Raw genomic sequence first — 24,403 nt, 5'->3', positions numbered from 1 at the left:
GGAATGGGGGACAATCAGTGAAAATGGATGGAGTTGGAAAATGGATATTACAGCCTTCCAACTTGGTAGGACCTGCCAAAGCTTCAATTCCACTAACAAAATCTTTTGAGATTTCCAGGTGTAATGTATCAATATACCATTGATATATAATAATATGCCAACGTATTTATGCTGAATACTGGGATGGAAACAATAATTATGTATCCTTACATTTCTTAATGTTACAGTAAAACTTTAAGAATTGAATGCATGCAAACATTATTTTATCTATTTACCAGGGGTCAGCAGCAAATCATGGTCCACAGGCCAAATTTAGCCTGAAGTCTGCTTTTGTAGGGCCTGTGAGCTAAGAATGATTTTTTAAATTTTAAAATAAAATTGTTATTGTATTTAAAGAATATAAAAGGCATTCTTAGAGGTCAGCAAACTTGTGCTGCACAAGGGCTAAAAAGGCCAGCCACCTATTTTTCTAGGGTCTAAAATCTGTGTTAGGAAATATAAACATTAAAGATAATAAGAACAGCTTTAATTTCTAGGGCTTTCTAGTAAGCATATACTGGTATTCAATGACATAGTTGCCTCTTTGCCCAGTTGGAGGCCATGTGTCTCTCAATGAGATGATTGCCTGGTAAGTTTGCAAATCTTCAGTTGATCAGAACTTCCCTCAAGCTAATACAAGTGACTCAATTCAATCGTTTTTCAGTCACATCTGGACTCTTCGTGACCTGATTTAGGGTGTTCTTGGCAAAGATACTGGAGTGGTTTGCTATTTCCTTCTCCAGCTCATTTTGCAGATGAAGAAACCGAGGCAAATAGAGTTGTGACTTGCCAAAGCTGTCTGCAATTATGAGGGATGCTTGAGTCTTAAATGCAGGAAATGTACTGATCCAAGATCAAGCAGAAGACTTGGGGTTGGGGAGTGGAGGGAGTGTGTACTCTGATGAGTTTCTTCTAGTTCTAATTATGGGCATTGACTAGTTACTCCCAACTTCTGATTGATGACTGATTACCAAAGTTTATAATGAAAGAAAATTATCAATCAAAGCTAACAGCATTAGCAAGTGTTTATGAGTTGTTGTGGTACATAGGTCATTAGCAGTTGTTTATCAAATCTGAGGAACACATCATTAATGGTTGTTTATCAAAGTGGGGAGTGTACACATCATTAGTAATTTTTTATTTTTAACTAAATTTGAGAGTCACATATGTCATTGTCAAGTCATACCATTCAAGTCCTTATATTATTACAGAATAACAATTTATATAACTGCTCAGTCACAAAATGGAGGCTTAAAACAAAATGGAGTCAGTTATGGCAAGGCAACAATATACTTGGTTACATCAGGATAAGGTAGTTGAAAAGAACTTGAGGTTTCCTTACCATAGCAAAAATTATATTTCTTAGGGTAAATACTATGCAAAACTTTGAAGTTGTTTCTTGTGATTTGGAATTTGGTTTCCTGAGCTACTGACATGAAATTACATGTGATACGGCTTGTAATTTTATCCACAAACAGTTATCAAATTCATAATCTGAATTGCTAAACATGAAAAACTGTTGAAAACCTGAGAGCTAAATTCTCTTCTCTTGATTCCTTCCCAAACCTTCTCTATGCCTACCAGAATGTTACTGAAAGGGCTTCAAAGACTGAGAGAATCCTAGTTTTGTTTCTCAGAAGTTTCTATTTTGCCCCATAGAAGAAACAAGTTAAAAAGCACAGAAGCCTTCCTGGAAGCTTAGATTTGAAGTTGTTTATAGAAAATGGATCTTAGTGTATTAAAAAAGCTCAGAATACAACCAAGGCAAAGTTACTTTGGATTTTATGAGAAAAATTTTAGCTTCAAGAAATATTTATTGATCCCATTTTTGTGATTAAAAAGTTGAATTCCCCTTCACTAAGGACCATCAATAATTTGGCATCCTTTTTGATATTCAGTGGCTATTAATGTGCAAGCTATTTTATTCACATGGGATAAGCAGACATTTAGATGATTGATAGGAGGGTTCTCTCAAAGGACCATACCAGGCAACTCTTTGGAGGCAGATGCTCCAAGTTCACTTGGGAAATAATTTTTGGGGTTGATACTGCAAATGCCAAATTAAACCATGAGAAGAGGGATATTGTCAAAGATGAAAATGTCCCTTATGACAGTGGTTCATAAAGATGTTTCTATTTTTCTAGAACTAGAAGGAAATATTTTGATTTATCAAGATTTTTAAAGATATATGTATATGTGTATGTATATCTATATATCTTTATCTGTAAATATCTGGTAGAATCCTAAAGGTAGTTAACATGTTTTGGATTTGGTTTAGAGCTGTGATTTCATCAACACAGGGAATTGCAGATGAGGGAACTCCCAGATGGGGGAATTCCATCTATCAAATGTATATTAGCAAGTGTTCTGAAACTTATAGTCTTAGAAAATTGCAAAGGTGGGAAAGGTCAGATGACTTATCTAACACTGCACTGTCAGTATTTGTCAGAATGGAGAAGTGAATCCAGGTTTTTCTGACTTTGACTAGTTCTCTATTCAATATACCATACTGCCTGACAGTCATCATGACATCCTTATATTACCAAGGATTTTGCATAACTAATTTTGAGTAAAATGTGACAATAACTAGAAATATTACCAATTAAACTATGTCTATACTTTTAACATCTTTTTTTCTGATGACAGAAGTTGAAGTGTCTTGTTAATCTTTTACTAATTCTTTTTACTAATTTTTTACTCATCTTTTACTAATGATCATATACATTTTAAACCCACTTAATAATTGTGCAGAGGATATATTACTGAAATTTTTTTTTTTTTTACCACCTGTAAGGTTATCATGGATGCTTTAGAGATGACAATTTTGTAAAATAAACTACATAACTGATATATTCAGATGTTTGAAGGACTGTTATGTGGAAGGGGAATTAGATTTGGATCAGAAAGGGAAACTAGGACACTGGAAATTACAATAAAACAGATTCTAATTTGATATGAGAATTTTCTAACAATTAGAGCTGGCTATCAATAGAATGAGCTGCCTAATGATGCAATGAATTATTCTCCGCTACTTAATGTCTTCAAGTAGAGGATGAATGTTCATATATCAAGGAGAATATTGAAGGAATTCCTGCACAGGGGAAGAGATTAGACTAAATTATCTCTGAAGTCACTTCTAACTCTAAGGTTCTTTGATTCTACTCAGCCACTGCAATGTTGGAAGACTAAAGCTTTGTCTTCAAGATATAAAGACATCTAGTTATTTTAGTCAATTCAGAAAAAAAGTCATTTGTTCCCATTTTTGAGAGGAAGGAGGAAGGGGGTCATTATATAGGCCAGACTTATAACTGATTAAATTATTTTGCCAAAAATTTTGGTCTCCTATAGAGTCAGCCACTGAGAGAAGTCTACACAGGCTGGGGCTGGGTCTATTTAAAAACAATAATAATGATTTGATGGGTGCCTTTGAGAGAATGCTTATCACATTTGTGGTGGGGTTTTGACCTCAAAAAGCAGGAATGGAAGTAAACACAGAACTTGAAAAATAGGATAAAAATTCAATAGGGACATGGAAGACAATATGGTATATCAACATTTGGAAGAAAAAAAAATCCAAGATGCAGTGGTATAATCACAGTGTAACAGTAACTACCTTAGTTTCCATTGCCTGAAGGTCAGGTCTGGTACTTTTCATCCCTTCCCCCAGGGTTCTCCAGTACCCTTAAGAGGGCTTGAGGATGTTTTAGTCTGCCATTGCATCAAACCCCACCAATTGTCTTCCCTCAATTTTCAAAGGTCTCCTGCACCACAGATCTATTTAATTTATCGGTAGTAGATTAGCTTTTACAAATGAATATTTATCTCTAAATTATAATAAGAATAAACATACAAACATTTCCCTAACTCCTGGGAGGGAATAGTCAACCTTATACCACTTAAGTCTCTGGGGATGGGAGGTGAATAGGTTAATAGCTTAATTCAGTTTCTAGTTTATAGTTCCACCAAGTTTCAAGTCCAAAACCCTGCCCGGAGCTGAAGTCCTTGCATCTTGACCTCTCAAGGGTTCCCTGCTGGACTGGAAGCAATATCCAGTCTGTAATCCTGGCTCCAAGGGTGCTATGGCTTGAGCTCCCAGGTTTGAAACTCCACCACCAGTGCCTGTATCTGAAACTAAAAAGCACAAACAAAACTGACTCTAATCCCCAACCTATAATAGGGTCCTTGGCCCCTAAAAGGAGAGGTAGGAGGTAGTTTTTCTTTCCACCCAGATTAGTGCATGATGCCCAAAACTTTGTGTAAATAAGAACTTTATTCTAAATACAGCTGGAAAGAAAGAAATACTGATCCAAAACAGTAGTTTTAAAAATGTAATTCATTCCAACTGTGCAGCCACTAGAAAGAGGGAATGCAGAATGTCTTCTCCCAGAATTAGGTCCCTGCCATCTTCTGCACAGCTATAAAAGTGATCTAGGCAGGGGGCCGCTAGGTGGCTCAGTGAATGGAGGAGCACTAGCCCTGGAGTTAGGAGGACCTCAGTTCAAATGCGACTTCAGACACAACACAAAAACTAGCCTTGTGACCTTGGGCAAGACACTTAATCCCAATTACCCTGCCTTCCCCCCTCCAAAAAAGCAAAAAAAAAAAAAATGATCTAGGTAGGCAGAAAGTCCTATAACAGTAGACTGTTGTTGCTGAAAGGAACTGTTCTTCATCTACATCATGACCTCCAATCCTTTAAATAACAGTTCTTTCCCAAGCTATCAATGCACTAGCTATATTCTCCTTCTTTCTTCATCTTCCCTCCTTGGTGAGCTAAGTCAACTCTATGCTGTCCTATTCTCTTGATTTCCTTTCTCCCTTATCATATTGACCATCTTGCCTTTGTGAACTTCAACCTTGGATCACTCCCACTGTAAGTTATCATCATTCCTATGTATGTACTACTGAACAAAGCTGGAGAAAATCATGAAACTGATGACTTACAAATTTATGTTACATTACCTCAACTGAGCCTTCACTGATGCTAGGCACTCCTACTACACCTACCTAACCAACTCACTATCCCCTTCACCATAACTTCTCTTCCAAACCTTTTTATCTCTTCTCAAAATCCCTTTGTCCTCACCCCCTCCCTACCTCCAACTTCTCAGTTGAGAACTTTGCCTCATTTTTTAAAAAGTTATTTTATTTTTAGTTTTCAATATTCACTTCCATAAGTTTTCAATTTTTCCCCCTCTCTTCTCTCCTCCCTCCCCAAGAAGGCATGCAATCTAATATAGGCTCTACACATACATTCCCATTGAGCATATTTTCACATTAGTTATGTTGCATTAGAAGAACTAGAATGAATAGGAGAAACCATGAGAAAGAACAAAGCAAAACAAAACAAAATATATAAAAAAGAAAACAGTCTGTTTCACTCTTCATTCAGATTCCATAGTTTTTTCTCTGGATGTGGATTGCATTTTTCCATCATGAGTCCCCTGGACTTGTTTTAGGTCCTTGTATTGCTGAGAAGGGCTAAGTCTATCAAAGTCAGTCATTGCACACTGTGACTGTTACTGTGTACAGTGTTTTCTTGGTTCTCATTTAACTCAGCACCAGTTCATATAAGTCTTACCAGGTTTTTCTGAAGTCTGTTTATAATTTCTTATAGCACAATAGTATTCTATTACATTCATACAACTACAACTTGTTCAGCCATTCCACAATTGATGGGCATCCCCTCAATTTCCAGTTCTTGGCCACCACAAAAAGAACTTCATAAATATTTTTTGTATATGTGAGTCCTTTTCCCATTTTATGATCTCTTTTGGATACAGCCCTAGAAGTGGTATTGCTGGATCAAAGGGGATGCACATTTTTATAGCACTTCGGGCATAGTTCCAAATTGCTCTCCAGAGTGGCTGGATCAGTTCACAACTCCACCAACAATGAATTAGTGCTCTAACTTTCCCACATCTTCTCCAACATTTGTCATTTTCCTGCTTTGTCATCTGATAGGAGTGAGGTGGTACCTCAGAGTTGTTTTGATTTGCACTTGTCGAATCAATAGTGTTTAGAGCATTTTTTCATATGAGAATAGACAGCTTTAATTTCTTCCTCTGAAAACTGCCTGTTCATATTCTTTGACCATTTATCAATTGGGGAATGACTTGTACTCTTGTAAATTTGACTCAGTTCTCCATATATTTTAGAAATGAAGCCTTTATCAGAGACACTAGTTATAAAAATTCTTTCCCAGTTTTCTGCTTCCCTCCTAATCTTGATTGCATCGGCTTTGTGCAAAACCTTTTCAATTTAATGTAATCAAAATTATCCATTTTGCATTTCATAATATTATCTATCTCTTGTTTGGTCATAAATTCCTCCATTTTCCATAAATCTGACAGATAAACTATTCCTTGCTCTTCTAATTTGTTTATAATATCAGTATAATATAATATATGTAATTATAATAATATATAATAATAATAATATAATATATAATATAAATAAATTGTGTACCCATTTGGATTTTATTTTGATAGTGTCAGATATTGTTCTATGTCCAGTTTCTGCCATACTATTTTCTAGTTTTCCCAGCAGTTTTTGTCACATAGTGAGTTCTTATCCCAGAAGCTGGGGTCTTTGGGTTTATCAAACAATGGATTTCTATAATCATTGACTACTATGTCTTGTGTACGTAACCTATTCCACTGATCTACCCCTCTATTTCTTAGCCAGTACCAAGTATTTTTGATGATTGAGGCTTTATAATACAATTTAATATCTGGTGTGTTTGTCTCATATTTTACTGAAAAAATTGAGGCCATTCACCAAAAGTTCACTCTTTCCCCCTTCTCCTTATATCATATTGCCCAGATGACTTCTGTCACTATGTTATCATGTTGTAGAAAAGCCAAATATGATGACTACAGGGAAGCATGAAAAGACTTGTCTCACCCAGTGAGCTGGTTGTTCTCCATGTCAAGACAAACCCCTCCACATGCACAAATGATTTAATTCCATCTAGTCTGCTCCATGAGAATTGTCACCTCTTTTATTCTGATTTTCTCACTTTTCTTCAGTCTTTCCCTGACAATTGGCTACTTTCCTTATTGCTTTTACAGACATGCTCATGTCTCTTCCATCCTATAAAAACCTTTAGTTGAGCTATCCATCCATGGATCTATTGTCCCATATCTCTCCTCCCTTTGGTGACTAAACTCCTTGAAAAAGGCATCTACAATAGGTGTCTCCACTTGATTTCTTCTCACTTTTCTTAATCCCTTATAGTACAGCTTTTGACCTCATCTTTCAATTGAAACATTCCTCTCCAAAGTTGCTAACAATATCTTAATTGCCAAATCTAATGACCTTTTCTCAATCCTCATCCTTGTTGACCTTTGTGCAGCTTTCACACTATCAATCACCCTTTTCCCCTTGGTACTCTTTTCTCTCTAAGTTTTCATGATTCTTTTCTCCCCCCAGTTTTTTCTTATCTGACAACACTTTCTCAGTCTCCTTTGCTAGATCTTAATCCAGATTACACCTAACTGCTAACTGTGGGTACCTACATGGCTCTGTCCTGGATCATCTTCTTCTATACTATATCATTTGGTGAACTCACCATCTCACCATTCAATTAATATCCTTATGCTGCTGTATCCAGCCCTAACCTCTCTTCTGTTTTCTAGTTTCTCTCCTCCAACTGTCTATCAGACATCTTAGACTGGAGATCCCACATAAATCTTATGTTTAACAAGTCCAAAAAGCCATTCCTTGTCCTTCCCCCATCATTTACATTATAGTAGTCATTGTATATGTCATTTTCCTGGCTCTACTTACTTCACTTTACATCAGTTCACGTAAATCTTTTCATGTTTTTCTGTAGTCATCATATTTATCTTTTCCTACAACACAGTAACATTCCACTTTGCTTCTGTACCTCAATTTATTTAGCTGTTCTTCAGTGGATAGGCATCGACTTTGTATCCAGTTCTTTGCTACCCCAAAATGTTACTATAAATAGTTGGGTGTACCTTTTCTTGTTTAGAACATCACTATACTTCCTGTTATAGAGATTCTCAAACTTGGCATTATGTTTAACTCCTTACTCTCACTCATCCTACATTCTAATCAACTGCCAAACATTGTTTCTATTTGCACAATATCTTTCATTTATGTATCTATATCCCTTTATCTCTGCCCACATAACCACTACCCTAGTTCAGCTCCTCATTATTTCTCATGTGGACTATTGCAATAGCCTCCCAGTTGACCTCCCTTTTTAAAGCCTCTCTCCTATCTAATATTTCCACAAAATAATTTTCCTAAAGTTCAGCTCTAACCATGTTAACCTCCACTCCTATCTACCTTGCCCCCTCCATCAACTCAATAAACTTAGGTGACTACCTATATTTCAAGGATGAGTAAATTCCTCTTTTTGACATTTAAAGTGCTTCTTGACCTGGTCTTATCCTTTATTTCTAGTCCTAGTATATATTATTCTCCCTTATGTATTCTAGAGTCTGGCTATACTGGCCTTCTTGCTGGTTGTCACACATGGATGTCTATCTCATACCTATATGCCTTTGCATAGACCTTCCCCAGTTCTTGAAATGCACTTCTTTTTCATTTCTGCCTCTTGGAATCCTTGGTTTCTTTCAAGATTCAGGTTAAGGCCTATCTTCTGCACAAAACTTTTCTGGGTTCCCCTAGATCCTATGCCTTCTCTTCCAAGGGGACCTTTGTATGTATTTTGTATATACCTATTAAAGTAAATATTGTCTTTCCTATTAGAAAGTAAATTTCCTGAGGCCAGGGATTATTATACTTTTGTCTTTATCTCTCTAGTGTCTAGCATATAGTAGGTACTTAATAAATTTTTGTTGATTGAATGAGCCAGACCCTCCATTAACACAGTCATATCTAAAAGTTTTTGTAACATGAATGTGATTTATTATATCAATGGTTTTTGTAATTTTGAGCCATCTTCTATATCTCCTATATATCCAAACAGGAGATTAGAAAAAATGTTTTAAATTTTACCATAGCTTGCTTATTAGTATTTTATGTAACTTTTTTTGGCATTAGTATTCTTTAGTGGTATTAATTTCTATTTTCCATTTTTCTTCATCTGTAGCTGGTTTGGGCATAAGTACTACATTTATCTAATAGAACATTTGGTAAGGTATCTTCTTTCTCTATTTTATCTTGTAAATTATAAAGTGCTATTATTAAAACAATTGGGGTTAAGTAACTTGCTCAAGGTTACACTGCCAGTTATTTTGTGTGGGTGCTAAGTATCTGAGGCCGGAACTGATCCTGGGTCTCCTGACTCCAGGGCCGGCGCTCTTACTCACTGTGCCACCTGGCCGCCCCAAGTGCTATTATTTTTATGAATATTTAATGTAGTATAAAGGTGAAAGAGTTTTCACATAAGTCAATCTGGATTCATGTGTTTTTTCAGGAGGGCTTCATTCTGGCTTATTCAATTTTTCTGCTGAGTAAAATTTTTTGGATTGTCTATTTTCTTTCTGTTAATCTGGATTGTTATATTTTTGTAAATACTCATCTATTTCATTTTAGTTTTCAGGGTTGGCTTATTTTATTTTATTTTTGGTATAGATTACATTAACTCCTAGATACTACTACAGGGCTTCCTCAATGAGATCCACAGTTAATAAAAAGAGATCTCCCAGTAATCTTGGAAGGGAACTCAGTAGCCAAATCAAACTGAGTTTTGTTGGAAAATAATTGGGTACAATAGTTTGCCATAATTTTCTATGTTTCATTTTCTATTCTTTATGAATTTTTCCTTCTTGCTTTGAATTTTTATATTTGCTATTTCTTCTTCTTTATGTTGAACAAATTAGTGAATTGTTTGTCTACTGATGATTTTTTAAATGACATATTTTTGTGTTTGAAAGTCATTGTTTATGTCATTCTGTCATAGACAGTGTGCTGAAGGTGTGGCTCTAATGCCAGCACATTCTTACTTCAGGCTTAATTTTAGGATGAAATGAAGGACCCATAAGTGATTAAACATTTAACAAAGGAGCTTTACTTTGCCTAAAACAGCAAGGATATACAGTGAGGATGTAGTGAGAGAAGCTGGGTTTAATCAAGCCCCAGGCCTAACACTTGTACAGGCTGAGGAGAGGAAGTTGTGTTAGGGAAGCTGGAACTGAAGGAAGTTGGTTAGGAAAATATTGGTCCTATAACATAGCCCACTGAATTAGTTCAGCAGTACAAGTTTTTGTGGACAGTTATTGAAAGTAGATAATAACAATGACTTCTGGAACTTGATGATATCATTCACAACATCATCTACAAATGAGAAAATCTGGAGACTGTGGGTAGACATAGATAACCAAGTAACTAGACCAGAAATTTTAAACCAAAGCAAGGTTTATTGAGTTTCCCAGTAAGGGTAGCATTCCCACTAGAGCAGGGCAGCACAGTTCAAGAAGGGAGGAGTGTTTCTATAGAGCCAAAGGTAGTGGGGTTGGTGGAGTATCTGTTTCTAGAGCTCTGAGGCACATCTTACTTCATACGTGTTTATCCATTGAACCCAGGATATTGAGGCTAAGCTAGTTTTTGGAATCAGGATGCAAAATAAGATATACCTTATTCTGGGCTGCTTGCAATTTCAAGTGGGAACAGGGTCAGAGAATATAGTTGGGGGAACTAGAAGGTTACAGGATGGTGGAGTCAGGACTCACAATTTCCCTTCCCCTCTTCCCCACTTTGTGCTATATGAGCTGTTGACCTCTAGAAAGGGTTTGGTTAAAAGAGACAAACAGTGGTATACAGTTGCAGAATTTATTCCTTATTTCCTTAAGGCTAGCATTACTTGCGCAAGGAGTGCGGGACTAAAGTCCTGACTGACTAACAAAAGGATGAGAGAGCTTAAGTACATTTTAGGACCATCCCAATTAGGGGTTGTTGAGACACATATATTTATGATCCCCATAATGGTTTAATCATTGTATGAAAAAGGAATTTCTTTTTGCTTTTTTTTTGGAGGGGAGAGGGCAGGGCAATTGGGGTTAAGTGACTTGCCCAAGGTCACATGGCTAGTAAGTGTTAAGTGTCTGAGGCCAGATTTGAACTCAGGTCCTCATGACTCCAGGGCCAGTGCTCTATTTACTGTGCCACCTAACCACCCTGAGAAAGGAATTTCTTAATTGGATAAATGATAAATACGATAAAACAAGAGAGATGACAAAGTGTCAATTGAAATTATGATCTAGAATATCTGTTTTCTTTACCATTAACATTCCATAACACGGCACATGTTCAGAAAATCTTAAGATAAGTAAAAGTCCCATTGCTCAAGTTAATGTCTTGAGTTGAGGGTCTCGTCCTGAAGGGCCATAAAGTAGGCCTCTTCTGCTTTGTTAACATAAGGAGAGGTGTTCTCTGGGCTCACTCAGAGAGGAAAACAAAGCTGGGTCTATTTGGAATTTATTATCCTATTCCCAGATTTATCTGGTTTCTGGAATGGCTGAGATAGAAAGAGAGCCTTTTTTTTTTTTGTAAAATGAGGCATAGCAGACTGTTTGATTAATTCAAACTTTGACCAAAATATGATATTAAATGATTATCAAAGCACAACATCCTGACTAAAGTAGGGGACATGAATCATATTTTTACAGCATGACATGGTCAGGGGGGCTCTTAGAGGTTAAGGTTTCCAAGGAATTGACAATCACAGAGTAGTGAGGGATCCTAAGGAGGGCACAAGGAGCCTTTTTAGTCTCAGGGAGCTGTAATTCAAGGGACTAAAACTTAAATTAGGAAATGAGTGCACTATGTTCATGTGTAACACCAAAAACAACATAATCTCATGCTTTCTCCAATGTCATAAAAGTTGAACAAACAGTTAAACTGAATGATAATCTCATACATTCCTTAAGGTTATAAACCTTGTGAAACAGACTCTCTAGGCAAACTAAATCAGGTTGCAGATGAGTCTACTAAATTAGAGGGTTGATTGAAAGGTTGATTGATTATATATCACCAGGTAGCTAGGGTAGCTGACAATGAGTAAATGACTTTAGGAAGTTCAAACTTCCCTTTGGCTTCTACTTGATCAGTTTTGATCAGTTAACATTATTATTTCCAAAAGTTAAGTTTGAATCAGGTGAGGTAAATAGAAACAGAAGACAGGTTTTCAGTTGACCAGAAGTTGCAGGAATAATGACCCTTATTCCTGAACAATAAATAAAAGGAATCTGGGCATATTCCTCTTGTAGGTAAACATAAACAAAATGAAACATTAAAGCCAAAATAGTACAATAATAATCACCGATATTAAATAATATCAAGTCTTCTTATTCATGATAATCCACTCTCAATGTCCATGTAATCAGAAATTACATTTTGGACCCAGTTGTCCCATGTAGTCCTCTGGTCCCTGGAAACATCATTCCTTGGAAATTCTGGAATAAGCTTAGTTCTTAGGGCAGCTCTGGAGGGGGCTCCTCTTAGTAGATCCACTTCTCTGGTTCAAGGTAACTTGCAGAGATTTCCTATTTAATATTGCTAAAATATGCCAGTAATAACAATACAATTGAGTATAAGCTCCTAAATTTAGTTCATGTGGTGAAAACCAGTTCAAACCTTGCGTAGTGAATCCTAACAGAACAATAGAATATCAGATTAGAAACCCATAATTCACCTGAAAGTTCAGAGAATTTCAGTTTTTACATACTACTTGCTTTTACTATCTTTACTTAAACCTTATACTTGATATGGATAGTACTAACAACAGATTGAAGAAAGAATCTTAAAAAAGATCCATGAGGGGTTGACTTGGAAAATCAGCCCTTCTGTCTCTTAATTATTATTATATAAATATATACATAATATATGATATATTATGTAATATTATATATAACATTAATATATTATTAAAGACTTTAAAACAGGAAAATAATATAATTTTAAAATCTTCATAATTTTTAATGCAATTTACATGTAAAATCCTTAATCTAAATTTGAGGACTTACTACTAAATCATATTCAAAGCCTATATTTTCCATCTGAAACATTTAGAAGTCAGGATACATATGTAAGTATAATATATGTATATACTAGTTCTTAGAGAAAACAGCCTAATCTTATTGCTTTCTCAAGGTTTACTATTTCATCAAAATTTAAAACTTCATCTTTATCCTGTCCTCTTTTGATGATATATTTTATCCTTATCGTCTTAAAAGAATGAGATATTTTAAGGACTTATATATGAATATTTAATTATTAGTAAGGAGATGGTAAGCTGAAGAACTCCTTTATCTACTTACTTAGTATATGGAGTTGAACACAAATTCCGATTAAAAACAATAAAACCCTGATGCTGAGTGAGAAGAGTAGGACCAGGAGAAATTTGTACACCATTACAGACACAACGTATGTGTGATGACCACCTTTGATAGACTGGACTCTTCTCAGCAATGCAGTGATATAAGTCAATCCCGAAAGACTCATAATGGAGAGAAATGTCTACATCCAGAGAAAGAACTAGAAAGAACTGAGTTTATATCCAGATTGAAGCAAACTACCTGATCTTTTTCCTTTTCTTGTTTGGTTTTATGTCCTCTTTACCATTTTTCATTCCATCTGATACAATCTGTCTTTATAACCTGACTAATGTCTAGAGGGCAAGTATTTATAAATCCTATACTTGACTGTATGCCGCCATGGGGAGGGGAGGGGAGGGACGGGAACAAAATGTGAAATTCAAGGAATTGTGGAATTGAATCTTGTAAACTAAAAGTAAACAAACAAATTAATAAAAATTATCTAAAGACAAAAAACCAAACAAACAATAAAACCTTATTATTTGCATCCAATTATAGCAATTCAGAGAGTCACTGAGTCAGATCTTCTTCATACCTGTTTGTCCATCAAAGTCAGGATTTTGCAGTTAAGTTAATTCTCTGAATTGGTATGTAAAACAGGATCTTGACACCTTGTTTCAAGTTGCTTACAATTTCAAGTAGGAAGCAGGTCAGGGTGCAAAAGGAGGGGGAAATTAGCAGGCGACAAAATGGTGGGGTCAGGACCTACAAGGCATAGTAAAAAGTGTTCGACATAGTCAGGAGAACTTTGAATTCCATCTCAGATACTAGTTGTGTTATCATGGCCAAATCATTTAACTTTTCAGAATCTCAGTTTCCTCATTTTAAAAATAGTGTGAATTATTTTTTCGCTATCTACTTTATGGAATTGTTGGGAAAAAAAGTACCTTGTATACTGTAGAGCATTATTATTTCTCATTATGCATAGGGGATTCCTCTTTCATTTGGACTCTGAAAGCTATCTCTACTATTGTATTGAGGAATACCTTTGGTAAATGTACTTTTTCTTGGTTTTTGAATATCATATTCAGAGTCAGAAAACTGGTAAACAAAGGTATCAATACCTTGGACGAGAACCTTTATATTGAATTTTGCTCTAGTTAATCAAACATTCTTCCTAATCAAGAAATCATTATACTTTGATTCTTCCTGTTGTGACTTTTTGTGCTCAAGAGTGATGTAGAGAAAACTTATAATTACATAACTGTATAGCAATGTTATGTAACTTTGTTATTATCTTGCTTTAACTAGCATATATGGAAAATAAATTTCTGCATATAGTTAAAATTCAATTTCTATTTTACTCCTGGCCCTGTCCTGTTCCTGACTTTCTCTGGATTTCAAAACCATGCCCCTTAACACTGCTGGCTTATGGTAGAACATTCAGTAGCATTTGGGGGCTCCTTACTTTGGAAGGGCCTACTGTTCTCCCACAGCCTAATCACCCTAGAATGTTTCTCTAAACCTCCATTTTCTGTGGGGGCCATTTACAATAGGTATCTCCATTTTCTCTCCTCCCTCTCTCTTTTTAACCCCTTATAACCCAACTTCCAACTTTAATATTACAACAAAACTGAGCTTTCCAAAGTTACTGATGATTTCTTGGTTAAATCCAATGACCTTTTTTTCTGTCCTCATTTTTTTTTATCTCTCTGTACCTTTGACAGTATTGATCACCCTCTCTTCTCTATAGGTTATGGGGACCCCACTCTCTCCTGGTTTTCCTACCTATTTGACCCCTCTTTCTTTGTCTTCTTTGCTAGATCCTCTTCAGGTCATACCCACTAAAACCATAGGCACCTTTCAGGGATCGGTCCTAGGCTCTTATCTTTTCTCCTTCTATACCACTTCATTTGGTGATCTCATCAGTTCCTAAGGATTTAATTACCATATCTATGCTGATGATACTCAGATCTACCTATCCTGCCCCAAACTCTCTTCTGACCTCCAATTTCACATCTTCAACTGCTTTTTCAGACATCTCAAACTGGATGTCCAGTAGACATCTTAAACTCAATATGCTCAAAAAAAAAAGTCATCTTGCCCCCTAAACCTTCCTTAGGGCAGAATCATCAACATCATCCTTTCAGTCCTTCAAGCTTGAAACCTAGTAGTTATCACTTTCTCTCACTCCCCTCTTCCCCCAACATATCCAAACTGTTGTCGAGGCCTGTCAATTTCACCTTTCCAAAATCTCTCCAATACACTTGTTTCTCTGCTCTGACACTGCTACCACTCTAGTGCAGGCCCTTATCACTTCATGCTGGGGCTATTGTAATAGCCTGCTGGTGGGTGCTTGCCTTAAGTCTCTCACCTCTCCAATCCATCCTCCATTCAATCAGTAAAGTGATTTTTCCTAAAGCAGAGATCTGATCATTGTACCTCCCTCCCCCAACTCAATAAATTCCAGTGGCTTTCAGTAACAAATGCAAAATGCTCTATTTGTCATTCAAAACCCTTCATAATCTTTTCCCTTACCTTTCTGGTCTTCTTACGCCTTACTCCCCACCACATACCCTTCAATCAAGTGACACTAGCCTTTTGTCTATTTCATGAACAAGACATGGCTGTAGGCATTTTCTCTGACTGTCCTAGAATTACTGTCCTTCTCCACTTCATCAAATGATGTCTCTGGCTACTTTTAAGTCCCAACTAAAATTCCATCTTTTATTGGAAACCTTCCCTCACTTCTCTTAATTCTAGCCTTCTCTTTGTTATTTCCCATTTATCCTGTATATAACTTGCTTTATATATATATATACATACATATATACACACATATATATGTATATATATATGTTTACATGTTGTCTTTCCCATTGGATTGTAAACTAAGAAAAGTCTTTCTTTTACTTCTTTTTGTTTTGTTACTTCTTTTCATTTGCTAAGCACAGAGATGAGCATATGTAGGTGCTTAATAAATGTTTATTTTTTAATTGACTGAGTTCATCCTCTGGTACCTCACTCTGATCTGTACTGGTTTGGTATTCCTTTGGCTTTTTGTTGGCTTCCTCCCTACTTGTTGGTGTCTAACTAATACAGTGAGTGGCAGAATCAGAATCCAAAGAGCTATGGACAGGCTTGAATAATTACACAGAAACTAACAGAATTAAATTTAATAGGGTTAATTAAAAAGTTCTGCATTAGAATTACAAAAATATATTTGATAAATACAGGATATGGAGAAATGTATATCAATTAAATTATGTTGTCCAGTCTTTGGAATTGATATTTTTCCCTGATCAGATCATATTTGGAATATTATATCCCATTTTGAGGCAATGGACAGGGTAGATATGAGCAGACTGTGACATATTTCATAAAAGAAATTATGAAGAACTTGAGTGAAATATGTCATTCAAGAAATGTATGAATAAAAAAGATAGGCTATTCACATAATGAAAGCAATAGATTACTATTACCTAGCCCATGTGCTCTGCTGTATCTTTGTGATGTCAAGAAAAAGTATGAAAGACCTCTGGCATATTGAATAGAATCCTCTATAGCTAACATGAAGATATGGCTATAGAATGGATGTCATTGGAGAGAATACCTACACTGATGAGATCACAGATTCATTTGTTTATCTTGATATTGAGAAAATGGAACTTATTTCTCAGGGTGAGAAGAGAATTGGAAAAAATACCATATAAATCTTGTTTGAAGAAACTGGCAATATTTAGTCTTGAGAAGAGAAAATTTGGTGATGATTTGTTACTGTCTTCCAATATTTAAAACATGTCATATGGAAAAAGAATTATTTATTGCTTGGTTCTGGAATGGAGAAGTAGGACCAATGGGGAGACATTACAGAGTGGTAGATTTTGGTGGGATATAATAAATCTGACTGGAGAAATAACAGACCATGGTCTGATGGATAAATTCCTGGGTATGCAGTTGGAAGACCTTGGTACAAAATCCCATCTTAGACTCTTGCTAACTTTGTGATCTTGTGTAATGAATGACCCTTAGGATTTCTAGCTGAGTCTTACCTTTCCCAGGTCTTCAGTGCGCATTCTGGTTATGTCCTGCATGTTCACATAAAGGACAAGTCAAACCAGTGGAATTGGAAAGAGGCACAACTTTATTGACAGGACAGGCGTGTTGTTACATCTTTCCCTCCATTCTCTCCAGCCCCCTGATGCTTCAACCCTTAAATCCCCAAAGTGCACTTGTAGATCTCGTGTACAGCTGGTGAGGGAAGGTAGGGGGGGGCAATCAGAGAACAGGGAGGTTGTATCCAGAACAGCTTGTGTACACCTGTGCACTTACCCTTAGTCCCCGAGATTAATCTCAAAGTAACAGGGTAAATTGCATGACAGCACACAATCTGGGTGCCTTGGCACTTCCTAGAGGTTATGGTTTCCTGACCACAGATGAGATCAACACATATTGCTGACTGCTCTGTATACTGTTACATCAGACCTGGACTCAGAGAGGCTGCCTGAGACCCAAAGAGAGGCTACAGGCCCCAACAATCATGAGCTTTTCAGAGTATGTTTCCTAATCTGTAAAATGGGAAAAATGATACTTTTGCATTTGTCTCATAGGCTGTCACTACATAAGATTGGGTTATTAATATATGAAGATACTTTCTAAGAATTAGAGCTTCTAGATTGCCTTTTGAGGGCAATGCATTTCCTTTAATGGAAATGTTCAGGTGGAGTGTGGAGTTTGAGATGTTTGTAAAAGAGGGGTTTCACACTTTGAGTAGGGAGTTTGATTGGATAACTTTTGAGTTCCCTTGCAAGTCTATAATTCTGTGAGTCTGAGTTAGTATCCATCCTTACAACAATTTTTTGGGTCAGTCAAAACTATTGATGACACTGTCTCAGGCTGGTAAATTTATTTTAATGTATCAAGTGTTTCATTTGAATATTTGTTAAACATTGCATATAAGATAATATTAATTTTTTTGCTTTAAATAATGATCATTCATTTTTAGTTTGACAAGAAGCAACCTGTATGTCTATTTTTCACATTTACTAGCATATTTAATTCCTCACCTTCAATGTCCTCTTCCTGCATGTTGAAACATGTCATCATGCATCCCTGTTGTGATCATTCCCTTGCCTCTATAAACCACTCAAGAAAATCAGTCTTATTATTATTATCATTATTTTGCTTTTTGGAGGGGGCAGGGCAGGGCAATTGGAGTTAAGTGACTTGCCCAAGGTCACATGGTTAGTAAGTATTAAGTGTCCAAGGCTGGATTTGAACTCAGGTCCTCCTGACTCCAGGGCTAGTGCTCTATTCACTGAGCCACCTAGCCACCCCCCAGCCTTATTATTTAATAATAACAATTTGTATGTCATAATCATTATATAATGCACGTGGATATAACATGCCTAGGTAAGTTCTTTGGGAGACTAAATGTCAGTGGGTCATGATTTTGCTCTCCCCTCCCATCTATATGTATATGTATTTTATCATAATTAGAGAGAAATTTAATCTGATGGACTATTGGCATGGTACTATGGCATTTTCTTTTCAGGTTATTTAGTCTTATTTTCATTTGTACTGATCTTATACCATGTATAGCAATTTTGTTTACTTCTTCATAGTTTCATAACTAACTTCAAGAAAACAGGAAGTCCATTCAGTCAGTCACCCAGTCAACAAATATTTATTGAGCATCTACTATATTCCAGGCAGTATGCTAGCTAGGATGTGAGCTATGCTCATAAAGTGATAGTCTGAGCTACTCTTAAGGAACTTACAACCTAGTTAGGGGAGACAATATATACATATATAAGTACATACAAATATATAGAAAAACATATACTTTGATGGAGAAGGTTACAAGGAAGTTTTATGAAGAAGTTGGCACTTAACCTTAACCTTGAAAGAAGCTAAGGATCCTAAGAGGGGGAGATGAGTGAATACATTTTATGCATAGGAGATAATCAGCACAAAGGCAACAGAGATCAAAGATAAAATGCTAAGTATGAGAAAAAGTAAGAAGGTCAGTTTGGCTGGACTATTGTGTGCATGATGGGAAATAAAATGTAATAAAGCTGGAAAGATAGGCTGGAGTCAGGTTGTGAAGGTTTTGAAAGACCAAACCAATTCATATTTAATCTTAGAAGTAATAGGGATTCTATCTAGATGTTGCTTTGATTTCCTCTTCCTTTTCCAGTCCCTTCTCCTCTGTCTTCTCTCTTCCTTCTTTCTCTTCTTCACTTCTCCCTTCCACTCTTCCCCCTTTTACACTTTAGGCAAAGATATTCTTCCTTAGCTTATTTCTTTAATTGCTGCCTGTATCTCTTTCCTTTCCTTTCCTAATTTTTCAACCTTAATTTACCTATCCTTTTCAAAATCGAAACCTATTCCTACCTCTTCCCATAAGACTTCCAAGAATTTTTCAAGAATTTCCTTTTCATTTCATAGGAACAGAAGGAGAATCTACTAGGAACTGTGGTATTATGTTAAGGCCACTGATCTTGGAACAAAGAAACTAGGATTCTAATCCTGGTTCTTCTGTTGATTGATTAGCTGTATGACCCTGGCTAGATAAGATTCTTTATCTTTCTTGTATTTCAGTTGTAAAGTGAGGAATATAGAATGTGAGAACTATACAAAACTCATGAAACCCAGCACTCATTTTACAGATGAAAAATCTGAAACTCAGAAAAATGAAGTGATTTACACAGAGTCACACAAATAGAGGCAGAACCAGGAATTGATTTCAGGGCTTTTTTCCGCTTTTCCTCACACTACAGCAGAAGCTTTTGCTGTCTACATTATCTACTTCACAGGCTTGTTGTGAGGATCAAATGAGATAATGTAGGTAAAGTGCTTTGTACAACCGTAACAGGCTATATAAATGCCATCTATTATTAGGAAGGAAACTAGAAAGAACCCTTGCCAGTAGCGAGAGAAAAAGGCATCTCCTGTTGTTGCTGTCTTCAGATGCAATATTCTTCCTTCTATGCTTGTCCTCTTTCGCTATCCCTAGGAAAGTCATTCCTCCCATCCTCCCCTGCAGTTAGGACTAAGCATGGGTCACACCTGCGCCCCTCCCTTTCCCGCCTGCTGAGCCATTGAGGGGCATCACTGGAGGAGGGTCTACAGCCAGGGAGAACTCCGGTGGGGGACCCGAATGCACGGGGACTCCGCCACTTTAAGAGGCTTTTCTCTGGGAAACTCCCATCCTCTCCTTTCGCCTTATGAATGGAAATACTGCTCCCTCCCCCCATCCGGTCGAGTCCATTTCCCTATTTCACTAGGAGCCACTTCTGTCTCCCTCTCCCAGCCTCTCTTTTGGTTCTCTCGCCCACGCCGAGGCGGGCAACCCCAGGGGAACAAGGACAGGAAACCTTCGGCCGCCCAGCAAATCGCATTAATCTCCCCGGGGGCGGTTCCCAAACCTCCCGGGAGTGATTCCAGCATTTGCTGGGCTCTCGGTCCGAATGGTAGCGACAAAGGCGTAGGGGAGGGGGGAAAGAAGGGGAGGGGAGGTGGGAGGGGGGTGGGATGCGTTCATTTCCTGGCCACATAGCTGGCGGAGCGAGGGAGCCCTCAAGACCGAGACATTGGGGGCAAAGCCTTGCCACCTGGGCCACATCATGTCCACCAAAGCGGAGCAGTGTAAGTAGCAGTCTGTCCGGTATTCCTGCTCGGCCTCCGGTGGGGAACTAAGGTAGTTGCGGCTGCGATCGCAGCAGGGAGAGAGTCTGGCATGGTGTTGGGGCGGGCGATGGAGGGGATGGGGGCGGGAGGGGGGGCTAAAGGCTGGAGGCTTGAGGTTGCAGGGGGTCGTGGACTACAGCACGGCGCTGTCCACGGTGCTGAAAAGAGCAACCTCCAAACCTCTCTCTCCTCAAGAGCTATTAGAGATTTGCAAAAAAATTTTAAAGGAGCAAAATAAAATTAAAATGGGGTCATTCTGGGAAAAAGAGGCCTTGTACCTTGCAAATAAACATTTCAGTATCTCTTGGTGGGGGAAGGGGGGTAACGACAAATCAGAGGCGGAGAACTGTCAGTGGCGTCCAAGCCTGCCTGGGCTACTGAGCATGCCCAGCATTCGCTGCTAGAGCCATAGGGGAGTTTCAGTCTGCAGTTTCCACTCCGGGTTGCAGTGGTAATGAGGAGAAGGGGGAGGGAGCAGCAGCTAGGCAGAATATTGGGCTCAAATGAGGGATGGGGTGGAGGTGGGTGGGAAATGAACTTAAAAACGACTTAGGGAAAAAAGAGAAAAGGAGGTGGAAGGGGCACTGAAGAAACGAGTATGAACACTGATCTATTAAGTAATCAGATTTGAATTTCAGGAAGAGTAGGTTTCCTTTGTGGAATAACTCACCATGAAACCCCAGGAAATGTCAAATGGATTTTAATTGTGGGATGTTGAGAGAAAGACTGGGGACAGAGGTCCCCGTCAAAAAAATTATTGGAGGCAAGGTCATGGACGACTTGGAATCTCCTTGGTGGCAGAAGTTACACATAATAGGAACCAAATTAATATTTGTTGTGGGTTGATTGATTGAAATGAAAGCTTCCCATTGTGTGCACTTGATGGACTTAGTGACAAACTTTCGACTGGAAATATAAAGCATGACTATAAAGTCAGGCGACTGATTTTTAAAAATAAACATACCTAAACATATATACAAATGAATTTTGTCTCTTTGGGAGGCAATAAACTTAATCTAGAGTTGCTTCCACTGCATAAAACATGTCTGTAACTGGCTTTGGAATTGCTCTGAGAGTTAGGGTTCTTTTTTATTAGCTATATAAGAAAATGATTTTATAGTCATACTTTTGGGGCCCAAACAATGCCATCATACATCTGGAACTCTTTACTATTGACTGTGAATAACTTTTGGTCATTTAAAAAAATAAAATCTACCCTTAATATGAAAATTTGTCACCATTGTTTTATTAAAAACAATGTTCCTGAATCTCTGAAGGCATTTCTAACAGAGTAGTTCCATGAAGATTTGCACCATCAATGGGATAAGTGTATAGCCTTTTAATGAGGTTATACATCTTACTTTGCACATTCTACTTTGAACTTATAATATTGTGGTTTATTGGAAAGAATACTAGATTTGGAATCAGGGACTTGGTTTTGAGTCCTAGCATTATCCCTTAAGCAGATCTTTCTGAGGATTTGCATTAAAAAAAAATCTGAATTTGAGTTCTGACCCTTGTATTTATTAACCATGTTTTCAGGGGTATTTCATTTCATCTTTCTAGGTATCTGTTTCCAAAACCATAGAATGATGTACTCTCATAATTGTTAGGAAGGCATTTTGTAAACTATAAAGTGTTATGTGTGGAATTATCTTTAAGAGGGGATAATAATACTCTTACTGTTGACCTCACAGAATGTTAAGAGCTAAGTGAGATAATGTACAGCTTTTAAACTATGAAATACCAATAAGTCATGGACCTTGTGGGAGCTCCTTTCACCAGTAACAGGCAAAAAACATTTATCACAGAATATTGCCTGAAGCTCATAAAGGTTAAGGAACGTGCTTGTGGTCACACAGCTAGTAAGTATCAGCAGAGGTGGGATTTGAACCCAAATCATCAATTACTCTATCCACAGCACTGCCTTATATGAACTCTTACAATGATATGCGTTGTTATTGGGGTATATTTATTTTCATGTTTTTTTAAAAGACCAGTCACATGACTTTATAGTTATATTTCTTAGGTGTAATTTCTGGTCAGATTATTGATGCTTATTGCCAATGTTCTACACTTTTCTTCTTTTCTCTTCAATTTTCTTATGTTACCCATATTCTATTTCTTCTCTTTCCCCAAACTTTTAAAAACATGATGGTTGAAATTCATCTATCCAATTTCATTTGTTGTTCAGGAAGTGAACTTAGTTTTCTTCTAGTAGGTAGCTTCTTTTGTTTCCATAGGGGCTGCTTCTAGAGAGGAAAGGGATTCAGCAATATAGTGGAAACAATGCTGAACTAGGATCTCAATTCTAGTTCTGTATTCACCACTCTGGGACATGGGCAAGTCACTTAGTTACTCTGTGCCTCTGTTCTTCTGTATACAAAGGTGGGGAAAATTTTTTTCTCTTGAAAAGTTTATGAGATGAAGGAGAATGTATTGGTGCAAAGATGCCTAAAGATACTTAGGGGTATCTAGGCACTTTTCTATAGATTGGGGAGAAGTTGGGAATACCTTCCCCATTTTGCTATTTCTGTGAATATCTATAGTGCAAATATAAGTGGGATTTTCTGCATAGTACGGTGAATAAAGATCCATACAAAGAAAGGTAATCATGGATATTAACTTTTTCCTTTTATTTATTTATTTTTTTTAAGCAATTGGGGTTAAGTAACTTGCTCAAGGTTACATGGCCAGTTATTTCTTAGTGTGGTGCTAAGTATCTGAGCCCAGATTTGATCCCCTGGTCATCCCGACACTGGAACTGGTGCTCTTACTCAATGAGCCACCTGGCCACCCCTAAGCAATTGGGGTTAAGTAACTTGCTCAAGGTTACACAGCCAGGTGTTTCTGGGTGGGTGCTAAGTGTTGGAGCCTGGATTCGATCCCCAGGTCATCCCGACATCCGCTCCTTTTCCTTTTATTTTTAACCTATAACCTTATAGCTAGAGTATGGGAAAAAGAATATATGGCAGTTGTGCAATGGGAATTTTACCTGTACCAGAGGGGAGGGGATTATCAGAGGAGGCAGGAACAGAGGAGAGGTTATTTTCCTTCATTGGCTGGGACTTGCGCAGTAGTATTTTCCAAAACTTGAAGGAAGAAAATTGAATTAGATATGTGTGATTAAAAAATCCTCAAAAGATGGGTACTTATTCATAGTCATAGAATCTCACTTTTGGAAAAGACTTCAAAAGTCAGTTGGCCTAGCCCATACTTAACAGGAAATCCCATAAACAACATATTTGACAAATGATCATGCACTATTCTCTGAAGCCATCTAGTGAGTGAAAACCTGAGGTGGTTCATTTTGTTTTTGAATAACTCTAATAAATTAAATATTTTCCTTTAGATCAAGCCCATATCTGACCTGTGACTTCAATTAATTTTCTTCAGTTCTGTCTTCTGGGACCAAGAAG

At 37.2% G+C, this 24,403-nt stretch overlaps 2 protein-coding genes across 2 annotated transcripts in view; one reads left to right on the top strand and one right to left on the bottom strand.

The window, feature by feature from the left end:
• COX8A (cytochrome c oxidase subunit 8A) overlaps positions 1-20,551 on the bottom strand; it is a 43,299-nt gene extending 22,748 nt beyond the window's left edge. The window contains exon 1 of the mRNA XM_069086065.1: positions 20,364-20,551. Within this exon, the coding sequence (XP_068942166.1) occupies positions 20,364-20,551 (188 nt within the window). The remainder of the gene's footprint in view (positions 1-20,363) is intronic.
• Positions 20,552-20,836: 285 nt separating this feature from the next.
• UNC79 (unc-79 homolog, NALCN channel complex subunit) overlaps positions 20,837-24,403 on the top strand; it is a 345,437-nt gene continuing 341,870 nt past the window's right edge. Inside the window, exon 1 of the mRNA XM_069086022.1 lies at positions 20,837-20,942. Coding sequence (XP_068942123.1) covers positions 20,921-20,942 — 22 coding nt within the window. The 5' untranslated portion in view covers positions 20,837-20,920. The remainder of the gene's footprint in view (positions 20,943-24,403) is intronic.

Source organism: Petaurus breviceps, unplaced genomic scaffold (genome assembly GCF_028583685.1).
Source record: "Petaurus breviceps papuanus isolate PSGF00001 unplaced genomic scaffold, PetGlider_PUasm1.0 177, whole genome shotgun sequence".
Taxonomy (NCBI): Eukaryota; Metazoa; Chordata; class Mammalia; order Diprotodontia; family Petauridae; genus Petaurus; species Petaurus breviceps.
The sequence above is the reverse complement of the archived record's forward strand: the minus strand, read 5'-3'. Positions and strand labels throughout refer to the sequence as shown.